General features: G+C 39.4%; 1 protein-coding gene across 4 annotated transcripts in view; it reads right to left on the bottom strand.

Annotated features, from left to right (window-relative positions):
- STXBP4 (syntaxin binding protein 4) overlaps window positions 1-19,931 on the bottom strand; it is a 192,663-nt gene that overhangs the window by 16,740 nt on the left and 155,992 nt on the right. For all 4 annotated transcript variants that reach the window (XM_057535727.1, XM_057535726.1, XM_007177289.3 and 1 more), the window contains one exon: window positions 14,647-14,704. In XM_057535727.1, the coding sequence (XP_057391710.1) occupies window positions 14,647-14,704 (58 nt within the window). The remainder of the gene's footprint in view (window positions 1-14,646; window positions 14,705-19,931) is intronic.

The raw sequence follows: 19,931 nt of genomic DNA on the forward strand, positions 1-19,931 counted from the left end.
ATAAAGCTCCTCCACGGGCAAATAGCAGTAGAATAATATAAGGGAAGGGAAGGGGAATGAACATCTATTAGGCACTCACCTTGTGCCAGGTGAGTTATTTTATTCAATTCTCAAAACAAGCCTGGGAGATATAAACTACTATCCTTGTTTTTCGATGAGAAAAGGGGTTACAGACAATAGAAATATTACTAATTATACCAAGGTCACACTCAAAAGTGGTGGTGTAAACAGTAGAAACCAGGTCTGTCTGATACTAAAGCCCATATTTTTTCCCTACCAACTGCTTCCTCAATGACAGTATTCACTCATTTGATAAATATTTATTCAGTCCCTACACATACCAGGCACTGTACTAGTTACTGGATATTCTAAACCAGTTTTCACATAGATGGGTACATCCAAATTAGTGGTTTTAATACCTTACACTTTAATCATAGCTAGAAGTGTTTGGGAACAAAATATTTTAATAAGCTCCATACTTCTTCCTTTAAGTCCTCTGTTGATTTCTTCATTATAGTCTCATTAAGAATGAAATGCTCAGGATTGCCATACATGCAAAGACAGTGAGGAGCTTACCCCCATTTTCCTTATCTACGCTGAAGTTAGGTACATAGAAATTGCCCTGACATCTCATCAAGTGAGCCTTAGACTTCAGTAGTCTGTCCATGGGTATTTCTTAACTCATCCAAAATTAATCAAAGCAGCCAAATTAACGAGGTCTTAAGAGGGAGGGCTCCTGACAGTATCTACTAAAGTGGAGCTAAAATCATCTGCTAAGGATTTAGGAAAAGTTAAAAGTAGTAGCTTTTTATTTCCCATCCAGAAACCATCCCTCCCTCTCCACCCTCCCTTCCCCAGTCTCCTTAATTTCTAATCACATTAGAATTACCTAACATAGACTCTACGTGCAAAATAAGGTTGGAGGTAAGAAAAACAATCTCAAATTTTTCTCTTTTGTGTTTTCCATTTTTTAATTTATTGTATAAATGAGATGATACAATGTAACTTAAGCCTTTAATTAATACAGTAGGCTGACAATGACAAATTTCATTCATATATAGGTTATGACCTACATTCTTTCCTACCTGGAAACAACCTAATAGGTTGTTCTACCCCAAGTTCAGACAATCATTTAGGGTTGTTAATGAACTCTGACTGGAAAGATATGAGAAAAAACATGCCTATTGGAAATCAGTTTTCCTTTGAAGTCATAAAGGCAAAGCTCTTAAATACTGACTATCTCGTAAGAACTATTGGGGGGGGGGGTGTCACTGTTTGTTTTGTCATTCCAACCTACGATTTACATTATTACTGTTCATCCTGGCAGAGTTCCTGTGTTGGCGATATGCTCTAGAAGACCAAAGACTGAAAAGATCTGGTATGTGTCCCACACGTCTCTTCCCCCGGCACCCACAGCAGACATCTCTGATGCATCAAGACAAATATCAGGGACTTCCCTGGTGGTGCAGTGGTTAAGAGTCTGCCTGCCAATGCAGGGGACACGGGTTTGATCCCTGGTCCAGGAAGATCCCACATGCCGCAGAGCAACTAAGCCCGTGCACCACAACTACTGAGCCCACGCGCCGCAACTACTGAAGCCTGCGAACCTAGAACCTGTGCTCCACAACAAGAAGCCACCGCAATGAGAAGCCCACGCACCACAACGAAGAATAGCCCCCACTCACAGCAACTAGAGAAAAGCCCGTGCGCATCAACGAAGACCCAACGCAGCCAAAAAAAAAAAAAAAAGACATATCAGTGAGGTTGAATATAGCCTCAGAATTCTTCACAAACGACACTTGAGAAAGTGAGTTGAAATCTATTTGCTCTCTCTGCTCTAGACAGAAACTTCTGTTTTATTCAGAAATCACAGGCTCCCTAGGTTTTACTGGTATGCACTTGTAATGTTGTAAGTATAATACTTCCTATGTAATGGAGAACAGGTTTTATAATACAAGGTGTGCTATCTCAGATTTCAGGATGTGATATAAAGGTGTATCAACACAAAGGAATTATAAGCCAAGTGTGAGTAACTTTTAAAAACCAATGAGTAGACGGCTTCAAGATGGTGGAAGAGTAAGACGTGGAGATCACCTTCTTCCCCACAAATACATAAGAAATACATCTACATGTGGAACAACTCCTACAGAACACCTACTGAATGCTGGCAGAAGACCTCAGACTTCCAAAAAGGCAAGAAACTCCCCACGTACCTGGGTAGGGCAAAAGAAAAAAGAAAAAACAGAGACAAAAGAATAGGGATGGGACCTGCACCAGTGGGAGGGAGCTGTAAAGGAGGAAAGGTTTCCACACACTAGGAAGCCCCTTCGTGGGCAGAGACTGCGAGTGGCAGAGGGGGGAAGCTTCAGAGCCACGGAGGAGAGCTCAGCAAGAGGGGTGCACAGGGCAAAGTGGAGAGATTCCCGCACAGAGGATCGGTGCCGACCAGCACTCACCAGCCCAAGAGGCTTGTCTGCTCACCCGCCGGGGCGGGTGGGGGCTGGGAGCTGAGGCTCGGGCTTCAGAGGTCAGATCCTAGGGAGAGGACGGGGGTTGGCTGCGTGAACACAGCCTGAAGGGACTAGTGCACCACGGCTAGCTGGGAGGGAGTCCGGGAAAAAGTTTGGAGCTGCCAAAGAGGCAAGAGACTTTTTCTTGCCTCTTTATTTCCTGGTGCTCGAGAAGAGGGGATTAAGGGCGCCGCTTAAAGGAGCTCCGAGACAGGCGCGAGCCGCGGCTATCAGCGTGGACCCCAGAGACGGGCATGAGACGCTAAGGCTGCTGCTGCCACCACCAAGAAGCCTGTCTGCAAGCACAGGTCACTATCCACACCTCCGCTCCCAGGAGCCTGTGCAGCCCGCCACTGCCAGGGTCCCGTGACCCAGGGACAACTTCCCTGGGAGAACACATGGCGTGCCTCAGGCTGGTGAAACGTCATGCTGGCCTCTGCCACCACAGGCTCGCCCCACATCCGTACCTCTCCCTCCCCCCGGCCTGAGTGAGCCAGAGCCCCCGAATCAGCTGCTCCTTTAACCCTGTCTGGTCTGAGGGAAGAACAGACCCCCTCATGCGACCTATACGCAGAGGCGGGTCCAAATCCAAAGCTGAACCCCAGGAGCTGTGCAAACAAAGAAGAGAAAGGGACATCTCTCCCAGCAGCATCAGGAGCAGAGGATTAAATCTCAACAATCAACTTGATGTACCCTGCATCTGTGGAATACCTGAATAGACAATGAATCATCCCAAATTGAGGAGGTGGACTTTGGGAGCAACGATATATATATATATATTTTTTTCCCTTTTTCTCTTTTTGTGAGTGTGTATGTGTATACTTCTGTGTGTGATTTTGTCTGTATAGCTTTGCTTTTACCATTTGTCCTAGGGTTCTGCCTGTCCATTTTTTTTTGTTCGTTTCTTTTTTTTTAGTATAGTTTTTAGCACTTGTTATCATTTGTGGATTTGTTTTTTGGTTTGGGTGCTCTCTTCTTTCTTCCTTTTTTTTTATTACTTAAATTTTTTTTTTAATATTTAATTTTAATAACTTTGTTTTATTTTATTTTACTTTATCTTCTTCTTTCTTTCTTTCTTTCTTTATTTTCTCCCTTTTATTCTGAGCCGTGTGGATGACAGGCTCTTGCTGCTCCAGCCAGGCATCAGGGCTGTGACTCTGAGGTGGGAGAGCCAAGTTCAGGACATTGGTCCACAGGAGACCTCCCAGCTCCACGTAATATCAAATGGCAAAAATCTCCCAGAGATCTCCATCTCAATGCCAAGACCCAGCTCCACTCAACGACCAGCAAGCTACAGTGCTGGACACCCTATGCCAAACAACTAGCAAGACAGGAACACAGCCCCATCCATTAGCAGAGAGGCTGCCTAAAATCATAATAAGGCCACAGACCCCCCAAAACACACCAACAGATGTGGACCTGACCACCAGAAAGACAAGATCCAGCCTCATCCACCAGAACACAGGCACTAGTCCCCTCCACCAGGAAGCCTACACAACCCACTGAACCAACCTTAGCCACTGGGGGCAGACACCAAAAACAATGGGAACTACGAACCTACAGCCTGCGAAAAGGAGACCCCAAACACAGTAAGTTAAGCAACATGAGAAGACAGAGAAACACACAGAAGATGAAGGAGCAAGGCAAAAACCCACCAGACCTAACAAATGAAGACGAAATAGGTTGTCTACCTGAAAAAGATTTCAGAATAATGACAGTAAAGATGATCCAAAATCTTGGAAATAGAATGGAGAAAATACAAGAAACGTTTAACGAGGACCTAGAAGAACTAAAGAGCAAACAAACAGTGATGAACAACACAATAAATGAAATTAAAAATTCTCTAGAAGGGATCAATAGCAGAATAACTGAGGCAAAAGAATGGATAAGTGACCTAGAAAATAAAATAGTCGAAATAACTACTGCAGAGCAGAGTAAAGAAAAAAGAATGAAAAGAATTGAGGACAGTCTTAGAGACCTCTGGGACAACATTAAACACACCAACATTCAAATTATAGGGGTCCCAGAAGAAGAAAAGAAAAAGAAAGGGACTGAGAAAATATTTGAAGAGATTATAATTGAAAACTCCCCTAATATGGGAAAGGAAATAGTTAATCAAGTCCAGGAAGCATGGAGAGTCCCATACAGGATAAATCCAAGGAGAAACACACCAAGACACATATTAATCAAACTATCAATAATTAAATACAAAGAAAAACTATTAAAGGAAGCAAGGGAAAAACAACAAATAACACACAAGGGAATCCCCATAAGGTTAGCAGCTGATCTTTCAGCAGAAACTCTGCAAGCCAGAAGGGAATGGCAGGACATATTTAAAGTGATGAAGGGGAAAAACCTACAACCAAGATTGCTCTACCCAGCAAGGATCACATTCAGATTTGACGGAGAAATTAAAACCTTTACAGACAAGGAAAAGCTAAGAGAATTCAGCACCACCAAACCAGCTTTACAACAAATGCTAAAGGACTTTCTCTAGCCAGGAAACACAAGAGAAGGAAAAGACCTACAATAACAAACCCAAAACAATTAAGAAAATGGGAATAGGAACATACATATCGATAATTACCCTAAATGTAAATGGATTAAATGCTCCCACCAAAAGACACAGACTGGCTGAATGGATACAAAAACAAGACCCATATATATGCTGTCTACAAGAGACCCACTTCAGACCTAGGGAGACATACAGACTGAAAGTGAGGGGATGGAAAAAGATATTCCATGCAAATGGAAATCAAAAGAAAGCTGGAGTAGCAATTCTCATATCAGACAAAATAGACTTTAAAACAAAGACTATTAAAAGAGACAAAGAAGGACACAACATAATGATCAAGGGATCAATCCAAGAAGAAGATATAACAATTGTAAATATTTATGCACCCAACATAGGAGCACCTCAATACATAAGGCAAATACTAACAGCCATAAAAGGGGAAATCGACAGTAACACAATCATAGTAGGGGACTTTAACACCCCACTTTCACCAATGGACAGATCATCCAAAATGAAAATCAATAAGGAAACAGAAGCTTTAAATGATACATTAATCAAGATGGACTTAATTGATAGTTATAGGACATTCCATCCAAAAACAACAGAATACACTTTCTTCTCAAGTCCTCATGGATCATTCTCCAGGATAGATCATATCTTGGGTCACAAATCAAGCTTTGGTAAATTTAAGAAAATTGAAATCGTATCAAGTATCTTTTCTGACCACAACGCTATGAGACTAGATACCAATTACAGGAAAAAATAATAACCAAGAGATAACTGAAGAAATCAAAGAGGAAATCAAAAAATACCTAGAAACAAATGACAAATGAAAACACGACGACCCAAAACCTATGGGATACAGCAAAAGCAGTTCGAAGAGGGAAGTTTATAGCAATACAATCCTACCTTAAGAAACAAGAAACACCTCAAATAAACAACCTAAACTTACACCTAAAGCAATTAGAGAAAGAAGAATAAAAAACCCCAAAGTTAGCAGAAGGAAAGAAATCATAAAGATCAGATCAGAAATAAATGAAAAAGAAATGAAGGAAACAATAGCAAAGATCAATAAAACTAAAAGCTGGTTCTTTGAGAAGATAAACAAAATTGATAAACCATTAGCCAGACTCATCAAGAGAAAAAGGGAGAAGACTCAAATCAATAGAATTAGAAATGCAAAAGGAGAAGTAACAACTGACACTGCAGAAATACAAAGGATCATGAGAGATTACTATAAGCAACTGTATGCCAATAAAATGGACAACCTGGAAGAAAAGGACAAATTCTTAGAAATGCACAACCTTCCGAGACTGAACCAGGAAGAAATAGAAAATATGAACAGACCAATCACAAGCACTGAAATTGAAACTGTGATTAAAAATCTTCCAACAAACAAAAGCCCAGGACCAGATGGCTTCACAGGCAAATTGTATCAAACATTTAGAGAAGAGCTAACACCTATCCTTCTCAAACTCTTCCAAAATATAGCAGGGGGAGGAACACTCCCCAACTCATTCTACAAGGCCACCATCACCCTGATACAAAAACCAGACTAAGATGTCACAAAGAGAGAAAACTAGAGGCCAATATCACTGATGAACATAGATGCAAAAATCCTCAACAAAATACTAGCAAACAGAATCCAACAGCACATTAAAAGGATCATACACCATGATCAAGTGGGGTTTATTCCAAGAATGCAAGGATTCTTCAATATACGCAAATCAATCAATGTGATACACCATATTAACAAATTGAAGGAGAAAAACCATCTGATCATCTCAATAGATGCAGAGAAAGCTTTCGACAAAATTCAACACCCATTTATGATAAAAACCATCCAGAAAGTAGGCATAGAGGGAACTTTCCTTAACCTAACTGAATAAAGGCCATATATGACAAACCCACAGCCAACATTGTCCTCAATAGTGAAAAACTGAAACCATTTCCACTAAGATCAGGAACAAGACAAGGTTGCCCACTCTCACCACTATTATTCAACATAGTTTTGGAAGTGTTAGCCACAGCAATCAGAGAAGAAAAAGAAATAAAAGGAGTCAAAATTGGAAAAGAAGTAAAGCTGTCACTGTTTGCAGATGTCATGATACTATACATAGAGAATCCTAAAGATGTTACCAGAAAACTACTAGAGCTAATCAATGAATTTGGTAAAGTAGCAGGATACAAAATTAATGCACAGAAATCTTTTGCAGTCCTATACACTAATGTTGAAAAATCTGAAAGTGAAATTAAGAAAACACTCCGATTTACCATTGCAACAAAAAGTATAAAATATCTAGGAATAAACCTACCTAAAGAGACAGAAGACCTGTATGCAGAAAATTATAAGACATTGATGAAAGAAATTAAAGATGATACAAATAGATGGAGAGATATACCATGTTCTTGGATTGGAAGAATCAACATTGTGAAAATGACTCTACTACCCAAAGCAATCTACAGATTCAGTGCAATCCCTATCAAACTACCAATGGCATTTTTCACAGAACTAGAACAAAAAATTTCACAATATGTATGGAAACACAAAAGACCCTGAATAGCCAAAGCAATCTTGAGAAAGAAAAAACGGAGCTGGAGGCATCAGGCTCCGGGACTTCAGACTATACTACAAAGCGACAGTAATGAAGACAGTATGCTACTGGCACAAAAACAGAAATATAGATCAATGGAACAGGATAGAAAACCCAGAGATAAACCCACGCACCTATGGTCACCTTATCTTTGATAAAGGAGGCAAGAATATACAGTGGAGAAAAGATAGCCTCTTCAATAAGTGGTGCTGGGAAAACTGGACAGGTACATGTAAAAGTATGAAATTAGAACACTCCCTAACACCATACACAAAAATAAACTCAAAATGGATTAAAGACCTAAGTGTAAGGCCAGACACTATCAAACTCTTAGAAGAAAACATAGGCAGAACACTCTATGACATAAATCACAGCAAGATCCTTTTTGACCCACCTCCTAGATAAATGGAAATAAAAACAAAAATAAACAAATGGGACCTAATGAAACTTCAAAGCTTTTGCACAGCAAAGGAAACCATAAACAAGACCAAAAGACAACCCTCAGAATGGGAGAAAATATTTGCAAATGAAGCAACTGACAAAGGATTAGTCTCCAAAATTTACAAGCAGCTCATGCAGCTCAATAACAAAAAAACAAACAACCCAATCCAAAACTGGGCAGAAGACCTAAATAGACATTTCTCCAAAGAAGATACACAGATTGCCAACAAACACATGAAAGAATGCTCAACGTCTTTAATCATTAGAGAAATGCAAATCAAAACTACAATGAGATATCATCTCACACCGGTCAGAATGGCCATCATCAAAAAATCTACAAACAATAAATGCTGGAGAGGGTGTGGAGAAAAGGGAACCCTCTCACACTGTTGGTGGGAATGTAAACTGATACAGCCACTATGGAGAACAGTATGGAGGTTCCTTTAAAAACTAAAAATAGAACTACCACACGACCCAGCAATCCCACTACTGGGCATGTACCCTGAGAAAACCATAATTCAAAAGGAGTCACGTAGCAAAATGTTCATTGCAGCTCTATTTACAATAGCCAGGACATGGAAGCAACCTAAGTGTCCATTGACAGACGAATGGATAAAGAAGATGTCGCACATATATATATACAATGGAATATTACTCAGCCATAAAAAGAAATGAAATTGAGTTATTTGTAGTGAGGTGGATGGACCTAGAGTCTGTCAGACAGAGTGAAGTAAGCCAGAAAGAGAAAAACAAATACCGTATGCTAACACATATATATGGAATCTAAAAAAAAAAAAAAAGGTCATGAAGAACCTAGGGGCAAGACGGGATTAAAGATACAGACCTACTAGAGAATGGAGTTGAGGATACGGGGAGGGGGAAGGGTAAGCTGGGACAAAGTGAGAGAGTGGCATGGACATATATACACTACCAAATGTAAAATAGATAGCTAGTGGGAAGCAACCGCATAGCATAGGGAGATCAGCTCGGTGCTTTGTGACCACCTAGAGGGGTGGGATAGGGAGGGTGGGAGGGAGGGAGATGCAAGAGGGAAGAGATATGGGAACATATGTATATGTATAACTGATTCACTTTGTTATAAAGCAGAAACTAACACACCATTGTAAAGCAATTATACTCCAATAAAGATGTTAAAAAAAACCAAACAGAATAAAAAACCAATGATTATACCTACTTGAAAAATCACCAACAGTACAATATAATGTTTGAAGCCAGTATATGATATTGAGATTTTTGTGTCGTTTATAGAGATGTATAGATTATATATATAATAATTTAATTATTGATTAATATATTATATATATTACATTGCAAAACAGCCTTGTAGTAGGCATCCTCTACAATAGCTCCCAGTGGTCCTTACCTTCTGGCATGCACACTCTTGTATAGTTGCCTCCTACACTGTACCAGGGTGGTCTGTGTGACCAGTAGCATATGGCAGAAGGTATGTCACTCACTTCTGAGATTGGTTATAAAAGACACTGAAGCTTTTATCTTGGTGTTTCTCTTGCTCTCACTTTTTCTCTTGTCCCTTGCTGTGGGGGAAGCCAGCTGCCATGTTTGTGCAGCCCTATGGCCCTATGGATGTAGAAAGGTCCACATATGGTGAGGAACTGAAGCCTCACATGTAAGCCTGGAACAAATATTCCAGTCCCATTAAACTACTCTTCAATTCCCAGACCTGGCTAAGAGCTTGATTGCAACTTTATGAGAAACCCACATCAAGAGAGAGTCAGAATGATCCAGCAAAACCACATCCGGGTTCTTGACCCTCTGCAACTTGGGTAAGAAAATAAATGTTTATTGTTTAAGGCTGCAAAATTTTGGGGAAATTTATTAAGTAGCAATAGAGAATTAATACATGAAATCATGGCCACTGATCACAGTGAATCTGAAACCTTCAATAGAAGAAAAGTTCAAAGAAAGCAATGTAGCAGTTATGTCTAGTTTGTAATATTAAGTTCATTTTTACTATCAAACATAACTCATAATAATTCTGTTAAATTATATAACATACATATAAAGTATATGAACTTTTAAAGTGGAATCATATCAAAAGACTTATAAATCTGTAATAGTATATAACTGCAAAGGGAAGATAGGAAGTTGGGTGGTAAAATGGTCAGGTTTATCAGATAATTTCATTACAGCGCTATCAAGATAACTGGCATTTTGTCATTGAATTTAAGAATGCTGCAATTCTCTCTCTAAGGAGAAAATAAGAAAGTTTTCCCTTGAATTCACTGGTATTTATATAGCAAGTGAGTAAGCCCTGCCTATTTGCATATGTGCATACACAAATTGGTGTATACATATACACATATATAGACATATACATTTGTTAGTTCTATGAAACACTGGCTCTAGCAATGCCAATATTTTGATTATATTTGTTTACACCAGATAAAATGCTTTCTTCTCTTGTGTCAGAAGGTAAGTAGATGACTACAAAGTATTAATGGGTGTGCAATGGACATGTGGGCGGATAGGAATATTCAATGAAGACCGTCTTTGTCCAGGCATTCTTGGGACAGCACTGACAGTTATTCCTTTGCCCGAGGCTTGGCTTCCATCAGATGTAACAATTCAGTTTCCGGGAAGACAGTGACAGCTGTCAATCTCAGGGCAGAGATTATACGTACAGAGACCAGCATCTCCTCCAATGTTCTGGAAGGGTGATCTCAGTCACTGTTCTTTTTAAGCAAAGGTGACAGAGGCAATGAACTGAGTTCATTACTTGTTATTTCTTGCCTCCAAAGTACCATTCACATGGCAAATGAACTACTCCTACCCAAAAGCTAACACAGACTATCCAGGCTCAAAATTTTGGTTGTGGTAGTGAGAGGATGAAAAAACAAAAATCTAAATAGTTCCAAGAAAGACATATAGTGGATGCTTGCTTATGCAGACATTAATTATTTGGCATCCTATCTGAACTCAGCTAAGAGCTGAGAAGAAACCCTCATCAAAATGTTAGGAGGAAGCGAAGAGGCCTAACCTTGGCTGAAAGTGTCTACTTTGGGTCAGGTGTTATGATAGGCTCTTTACATACATAAGCTCATTCATTCTGGGCAGGAACTCTATGAAGGGCTAATATTCTTTCCATTCTATATGTAGAAATTAAAGCCCAGAGAGGTTTAGTAAACATGCCAAGGTCATTCAGCTATTCTGTGGAGACACCAGCGTTGGAACCTAAGTTTCTCCAAATCCAAAGCCCATGCTCTTCTTTTCCTTATACCAGATGGCCTTCCTGGAATCAAATCCACCTGCACCAGAACTTATGCACTTGACTCACATACAAACACTTGTAGATGCACACTCCAGGATTATTTACAAGCAATTCAAATTAGTCTGATTATTTGGCATACTGTCTTCCTCAAATAAACTCCTGGGGAAGATGGTGAAGTGTGTAGAGGATCGAAAAGGAGAATGGAGATGAGGAGATGGCCAGGCATGTTGAGAGTGGGGAGAGATGACAGCTGTGTCTCTACTCTAGCTTATACAGCTTAACATCACCCTGCAGAACTCACTGTATTATGTATAAGATTGATGTTTACAATGATTTTGTTCAGGGGCCTCAGTAGAAGAAGGCAGGGAAGCACACAATACTTGTAAAATAAGACTTCCATTAAGAATAGTTAAACTAAGATAAATGTTGGTGCTTGAATGGGGTTAATGACTAGCAAAAAAGCCAACTCATGGCAGGCAGTCCATTCCTCCATGAGACAAGATAAAGAAAACACTGGTGTATTGTTAGATTTTCTTATCTTTACTGTTTGACCTTTCTAGTCTCCAGGAGATAACTACTTATGCTTAGAACTAAGTTTCTATTCTGCTATTTAAAAATGAATAAAGTATAGAATTCTAACAAAATCAAAATCAGTTTAAAATATCTTTCTCGTCATACGTAAACATGCTACGTTAAAATAAGGAGATGGAGATGGTGCAGCATGGGTGTGTGTTTTGGGGGGATGGCTTTGGACTCAGATAACTCTGGAACTCTTGACTCTGAAATTTTACTACTGCGCGACCTGGACGAGTTTAGCCTCTTTTCCACAGTTTCTCCAACTGTAATGGTGAGACAAGGATACCCACCATTGTCCTTTAACAAATCTATCTTACCTCTTTTCTGCTTTCCTTAGGAGTCAAGATTAAGGTCAAGGAAGAGAACTCCCTAAAGAGTGTACATTATTTTCTATGACTGGAGTGGATTATACAAATGTGGTGCTGCTTTCTATTCCTTCTACAGGGACTGAGTTAGATCTCAGGGCAGTCAAAGGGCTTGCTACTGCTTCTCTTCTCTCTTCTCCTTGGATGCTGTTCTCCCTTATAGTAGGAGCCCAGCCCAAGGCTACTGTTCCAGTCAGCAAAGGACAGTGGCTTAAACCACTGGGTACCAGGCAATGGGACATGCTCACTCTCTGACTCACACTCACATCTTTTTCTCCCTCCTTTTCCTTGGTAGTTGGTGATGGTGCCCTTATCCCTTCCTTTCCTCACAGGGCACTGGTTAGGCTCTGACACAGCTTTGGGTTAGGATACTGACAGACGGCTAAGGCTAAGCCTTGGTGAAGGAGTTCCCCACAGAGTCCAGACTCATTTACTGACATTTTTCAAAGGCCTCTGACTTCAGAACCCCAGTTTACAATGAATGCTAGTTTGCCTTCCTTTGATGGGGCATTTCTTTTGGGGACCTTCTAGGAGACAGGCATGGCTGAGGGCAGGATGCAGCTCACCACCATCATAATGTCATCCTATTAAGAGCTGAGCGATGCCCACTTTCTACAGTGTTAAGAAGATTAGACAATACAATGCATAGAAAAATACACCTAACATATGCCTGGCTGTTGAGCATAACCCCTCCCCCATCCCCACATCTCTCCCCTTATCCATTATAAAGTGAACATAAGAAAGAAACCCAGTGCAAATTTGGATGTGGTTTTTCATTTTCTTGCCACCCCTACAGTACAGTGATTCAAATCTCTCAGGAACTAAACATAGTTAATACAGCATATTGAAGTGAAACTTTCCTCCCAGAAGAGTTATGATTTGGGAGGTGAATAGTATGGCGCTAAATGTAATCTGTTCATGGAATTCCTGGGTCCTTTGCTCCAAAAGTCCCTTTCTCCTTCATGTATTATAAACTACACCTTTGCTTTATTACTTACTTTTTTCTAGAGACCACAAGAAAAAAAAATCAAGAAAATACTTTGCCAGGTTTACCCCTAGCTTCTCCTTAAATCTTTTCAAAATATGAAGCTTCTGAATTTTCAATGTCTTTAATGGTCATACGATTTTTCTTGTTCTTTTTTCCACCATGATGTTTTCTCCATGTTGTAAATTAATGATGACTATTTTATTAGGTATCTACTGTGTTCAAAATTTTATGCTAGGTGCTTAACATTTAACAACTCTATAAAGTAGGTACAATTCCCCTTATTTTTTGATGAGAAAACTGAGATGAAGAGAGATGTAGGAACCTGTGTAAAGTCACAGGTCTTGAGAATCCAAAATGTGGATATTGCTTTGAAAAATACTTGCACATTTGAAAGAACAGCAAGGACACATCTCTCTTTTCCTCCCCAAATGCATACCAAGTATCATTTGCTAAAAAAGGGTCATATAAGGAAGTCTCCTGGGATTTTAAGAGGTTGTTGGGAATCCCCTTTGTGTTCTCATAACTCCAACTCTGACATGAAAAGAGCTACCCAGAACATAGTGGAAGTATACCAGATTGCTGTGTCCAGAGTAAAATTAACCAGTCTAGCAGCTAGAAAATGTATTTCTGTTGAGGCTTTCAAAGAGAGGTCTCTATCAGTCTAGTACACTAGAGAGAATCCGGGTGTCAGAAGACTTGGATTCCCTTCTGGCTTGGTGATTTAGTTAGCTGTGGATTTTTTGGCAACTACTCTAGGCTCTAATTTTTTTCATCTATAAATGAAGGATGTTCTGAGACTCCATTGAGATGAGGTTTGTTCATATACTGTCTCATTTATCTCCTCAGTTATATATTGTATGTTTTTCCTCACTATTAAGTAAATTCCCTGATATCAGAGAATATATAGAATATATATAGTCTGTATATCTCACTACTGTATCTCCAAGGTATGGAATACTGCCTGGCACACAGCAAATGCTCAAAAAGTATCTGCAGAATGAATGAACTGTGTACACTGCAAAGCATGAAAAAATGTTGATATTATTACTATTATTGTTAATAAGTTTTAAGACAACGCAGATTTTTTCATTAGATATTAACTTTGCATAAATATTAATACTTTTAGCCAGAAGAGAATTCAGGCAGCCAACATTTAGGTTCAAATGACAATCCTGTTCCAATTTTTTGATGTTTCCCTTGAAATAATTATTATGGTTTTTTTTTTCCTAAATATATCTGATATTAGCATTTAAATCACATGAAATGAAAATGGTGATGTTTCACTTCCTGTTACTAATTTTTGTAACCTCCAAGAGGGTTTCTTGGTATTACTGATTATTCTGCAACTTCCAGGTTCTCTCCAGATGTGAAGAAAATTGCTTACTCGGTTGAGATGCTTGTACTTACTTGATGAAGTACTTGATTCCATCTGCTGTGTAAGCTTCCTCCCACCCGTAAGGTAGACCTTGAGTGAAAGGAAACCAAAAATACATTTAATAAGATGATAAAGATAACTTTATTTCCTGGACACAAATTTCCCACAGCTTTACAATTATTTGAGTACGTTTCTTGTACAAAATAATTGTCTAGAAAGGAGGAATTAAAACAATTCAGATGAGCTTTCATACTCAGCATCTTAGAATACAATAAATAAGTCTTGAACAGTTAACAATCTGCTTTAGTTGCATTAAATGGATCATGACTTGTCATTTACATGTAGTGAGCATTTTTGTCAGCAGGATTCAAGCAAAAATTTTTGGTGCAGGGGATGGTTTTTGCCTGGAGGCAGAAGGATGAACAAGATGGCCTCTGCTTGTCTATTCGGGCTCAAAGTTTCTTTAATTGGCTCCCTTTACATTCTTTCACTCAGCTCCACAGGGAATCGAAGTATGATTACCAGATCAGCAAGCGGTTTGAAAGTAGCTCTTGGACAAGACAAAATTCCTTATGAAGTCTGAAAGTTTAGCAAAGTGATTTATAATGGATTGTAGTATTTTATTTTGTTAATTAAGAATTTTGTGCACTAAATGTTAACGGCCAAACAATTTGCTAAACTCAGCTTCCATTTCAGTAATGGGATTGAGAATTAGTTAGCTATAAAGAGATGCAGATTGAAGTAAGCAAGCAATCATTTGGCCATATTTCTATAAATGAGTACATTTTTGTCCTCTTCATACCAACAGAACAGGCCCAGGTTGAGGCAGCCCATTCTCTTATATTCCAATTATGGGTGGTACTCCTTTAGAACACAAGGGTTTCCATCCCTTGGCTCCACCCCTGGACTGGACATCCCTGGTGGTGCAGTGGTTAAGAATCCGCCTGCCAATGCAGGGGACACGGGTTCGAGCCCTGGTCCGGGAAGATTCCACATGCCGCGGAGCAATGCCTACTGAGCCTGTGCTCTAGAGCCGGTGCTCCACAACAAAAGAAGCCACCGCAATGAGAAGCCCTCGCACCGCAACAAAGAGTATCCCCTGCTCGCCCCAACTAGAGAAAAGCCCTCACGCAGCAACAAAAACCCAATGCAGCCAAAAATAATAAGTAAATAAATTAAAAAAAAAAAAGGTTGGGGACTGCTGCTGTTAAGGATTGTAATTGACCTTTTGGATCAGTCTTTGGTATTGACTTATCAAGTCTCCTTTGACGAGTATAAGGTACATTAACACATCAAAGAACAGACTCCTGGTGCAGGTAGCCTACTTCTTTAGAAAATAACTGAGCTGTAACAACAAACCATTGACTTCGTTTCCCCAAGTCTCAGCAAGGGGCAGAGCAAAAATGCAGGAACAGCAACAATGAACAAAATAAAACCTTTCTCTATCATCATTCGCTTCATATTCTTTGAGAATAGCTCTAATGATGTTATTTTTATAAGTAAGAAAAACAAAACAAGCTTTACTTTATATTTACCTCCAGTCTTTTAACACAGTTGTATAAAATAAGAGCCTGGCCCAAAATTCTGTAACTATTTCCTTTGTAGATTAACACAGGCCACCTAGGAGTTTCTTTTCTCCCTTAATGAATAAATGTTCCTATTTTAAGCACAAAATAAGCACATCTGGGAACTCAGCATAAGCAAATGACTGGCTTCTTAAAAGTCCCTGAAGTGACACTATATATATCTCCGATAGTATCCATGGCCAGCACACGCTCAGCCAGACAGGCCATGATCAACTGCTGCTGCAGTTCACGTAGATTTATCGCCTTTACACTTTCTACACCTTTGTTACAGATCACTTCATTTTTCACTGACAAGCCCCTCACCTGAAGGGAAGAATCTGATGACTGTACACAAAACCCCTGCTTTTATGACAAAAAGGTTCAGAAATGCCAGGAATGATGATCAATAGGGCAAAGACACGCTAAAAGCAGAAAGTCATTCTCATGTGACTAAGATTTTTGTTTAAATGACTTGTCTCTCCAGTGCAATTACAGCCATATTTTTAATTTCTTAATTCACAGGTCTTTTTTTATTAATGAGGAGAAAAAAATATGTATACTTTAAAGACAGTATCTTTTAGTCTATAGGATTATTTGAGAATTGACATTGACGTTGGGATACCACATCCCCATGCCATCAAGATAGAGTTCCTGCCCTGATTATTTTCTTACAATCATTAAACAAGAACTATAACTTCACAACGGACTTATTAAAGGTACCAATTCATATCCATGTAAGTCAAAATGGTTATTCAGTGACTGTAGCCATCAAGATATTCCTGTTTATTGAATAATATTTTAGGATAAATTCTCTGTTCTGAAAAAATAGCATTTCTTTTTAGAAGACTGCATGGTTTCTTCTTCTCCATGCAGTTACTATAGTCTGCAGGGACTTCCCTGGTGGTGCAGTGGTTAAGAATCCGCTTGCCAATGCAGGGGACACGGGTTCAAGCCCTGGTCCGGGAAGATCCCACATGCCGCGGAGCAACTAAGCCCGTGTGCCACAACTACTGAGCCTGTGCTCTAGAGCCTGCAAGCCACAACTACTGAGCCTGCGCGCCATAAATACTGAAGCCCGCACGCCTAGAGCTTGTGCCCCACAATGAGAAGCCACTGCAATGAGAAGCAAGCGCACTGCAACGAAGAGTAGCCCCCACTCGCCGCAACTAGAGAAAGCCCGCGCACAGCAACGAAGACCCAACACAGCCAAAAATAAATAAATAAATAAATTTATTTAAAAAAAATATATATATAGTCTGTAAAAAACAGACTTGGGGGGCTTCCCTGGTGGCGCAGTGGTTGAGAATCTGCCTGCCAATGCAGGGGACACGGGTTCGAGCCCTGGTCTGGGAAGATCCCACATGCTGCGAAGCAACTGGGCCCGTGAGCCACAATTACTGAGTCTGCGCGTCTGGAGCCTGCGCTCCGCAACAAGAGAGGCCACGATAACGAGAGGCCTGCGCACCGCAATGAAGAGTGGCCCCCGCTCGCCGCAACTAGAGAAAGCCCTCATACAGAAACGAAGACCCAACACAGCCAAAAGTAAATAAGTAAAAAAAAAAAAAAAAAAAAAAAACAGACTTGGGGATTCAATTGATAGCGACTATATTTCAGTGATAGTTCAGTAATAGAAAACACAATCACTGTCCAATTAATTATAAATTAAAAACCACAATATATTGATAAACCAAATAACCTACTTTATAGAAAAAGGGTGCTTTTGATTTCTACAAGCTTATATAACTATGATGGACACAATTGTCCTTCAGTAAAGATTTTCATCCCTTCACAATAAGTGATTTGGGTATAATTACAACATACTATCTAAATACTTTTCAATAATCGTTATAGTCCCAAGGCATTAAAATTTTTCTACGTTCCTCACATCTTTATACTTGCAAATATATAATGCTTCTATTTTTCCTTTTCTTTTCATATTTGTTTTAAAACTGTTATGACAACTATTGTTTCTGATTGGAAGTATTTGTTTATGAACCCTCACATAACATTCTTCCCATCAGAGATCATTAGTTTCAAAGTACTCTTCATGAGTATTTTGCCAAAGTAGGAGTCTCGTGCATATTCAGCTTAGAATACTGGCTGTCACCTAACACTCCACGTATCCAAAACCAAACTCATCACATGTCCATACAAAATAGTTTCCTTTCTATTTTCCCAGTCTATTTACGTAGGAAAGTTCTCTTTGTCATATTTGGCCCATTCATTAAATATTTATTGATCATTTTTTTAGTGATTATTCTTCTGTGTTTAGCATTTTACTTGGTGTTCAATACATAATGATTAACAAATTAACATGTACCTTGGTCTTATGAAACATTAAAAAGTAATCATAAATAAAGACACCATTAAAAATAGGAATAAGTACTAGGAAAGAAAAGTATTGAATACTATGAAAGAGTAACTCATAGCACAGATGAAGGTTAAACTCCTTAATACATAAATAACTCCTACAAATCAGTAAGAGAAAGGAAATGACAAATAGGAGTCTGTGAAACATGTGGAACATTCAGGACATAAATGTACTTAAACATATGAAAATAGGCTTAATTTCACTCTTAACAAGAGAAATACAAATTAAACTATTATGAGAGGCTGTGTTCATCACGTTAGCAAAGAGTAAAAAACAGTTTAATAAGACACTGTGTTGAGGGTATGAAGAGGCAGTCATTCTCATACTGATGGGAGTATACATATGATAACATATGTATGGGGAGAAACTTTTCAAGATCTACCTAAAATTTTAAATGCTAATAACAACAGTTCACATTAATGGAGTGGCCATGCGCTAGACATTGCATTACACATGTACCAACTCTCTTAGGCCTCACAACAATTTTAAGAGGTACTGTTATTATCCCCATTTTACAAATGAGGAAACAGGCATGGAGAGGTTCCATCACTTGCCCAAGGTTACACAGCTGGCAGGCAGTAGAGCCCAGACTCTTAACCACTACGCTGAACTTGCTCCATGGACCATTTAATCCAGCAATTCTTCCAGGAATTTATCTTATAGATAACCTTTATGTACAAGATTATTCATTGTAAAAGTAAAAGATTGAAAATAATCTAAATAACCACCAATGGGGACTGATTAAAGACTATATATCAGATAACGGGATATTGTCCAGCTGTGAGAAAGAATGAGGAAGTACTTTATGTACAGTTTGGATAAAGGGATGTAGGATGAAGGAAGGATCTCTGAAATTGCTGGAGTTATCCAGGTATAGACGTGGGCAAGAACACTAGGTTGAGTGAACAGCAAGTGCAAAGGCTCTGGGATGGGGAAGAGCTTGGCACATCTGAGGAACTGAGAAATCATTGTTACCGGAGAGTAGTGAGTGAGTTAGGAGGGGACTGATACAAGATTGAGCCGGAGAGACAGGCAAATATGACTATGCAGGGTTTTGCAGGCCATGTTAAAATTGTTTGAAAGTTTCTTAACAGGAAAGCCGGAGATATGCTACTGTTTAAGACGAAGAAAGCTGCAAGAGAATGTTGCTCCCACCATATGTGCGGAAAGCTGCACAACATAAAAAAAATTAGAAAAATTTTGTTTAGTTCCTCAGAGACTGAGTTCCTCACCTGAGCTGACCCTCAGGTGAACTGAATTCCAAAGGGTGACAAGCCCCTCTGAGGGAAGATGGGGCACGTGAACTCTTTCTCTCTTGGCAGAGCACAGGAAGAAGTCTTGCCATAAAAGTGGGTAAGAAGAAAATATCTAAAACTGTAAT

This window comes from Balaenoptera acutorostrata, chromosome 20, assembly GCF_949987535.1.
Source record: "Balaenoptera acutorostrata chromosome 20, mBalAcu1.1, whole genome shotgun sequence".
In the NCBI taxonomy this organism is placed as follows: Eukaryota; Metazoa; Chordata; class Mammalia; order Artiodactyla; family Balaenopteridae; genus Balaenoptera; species Balaenoptera acutorostrata.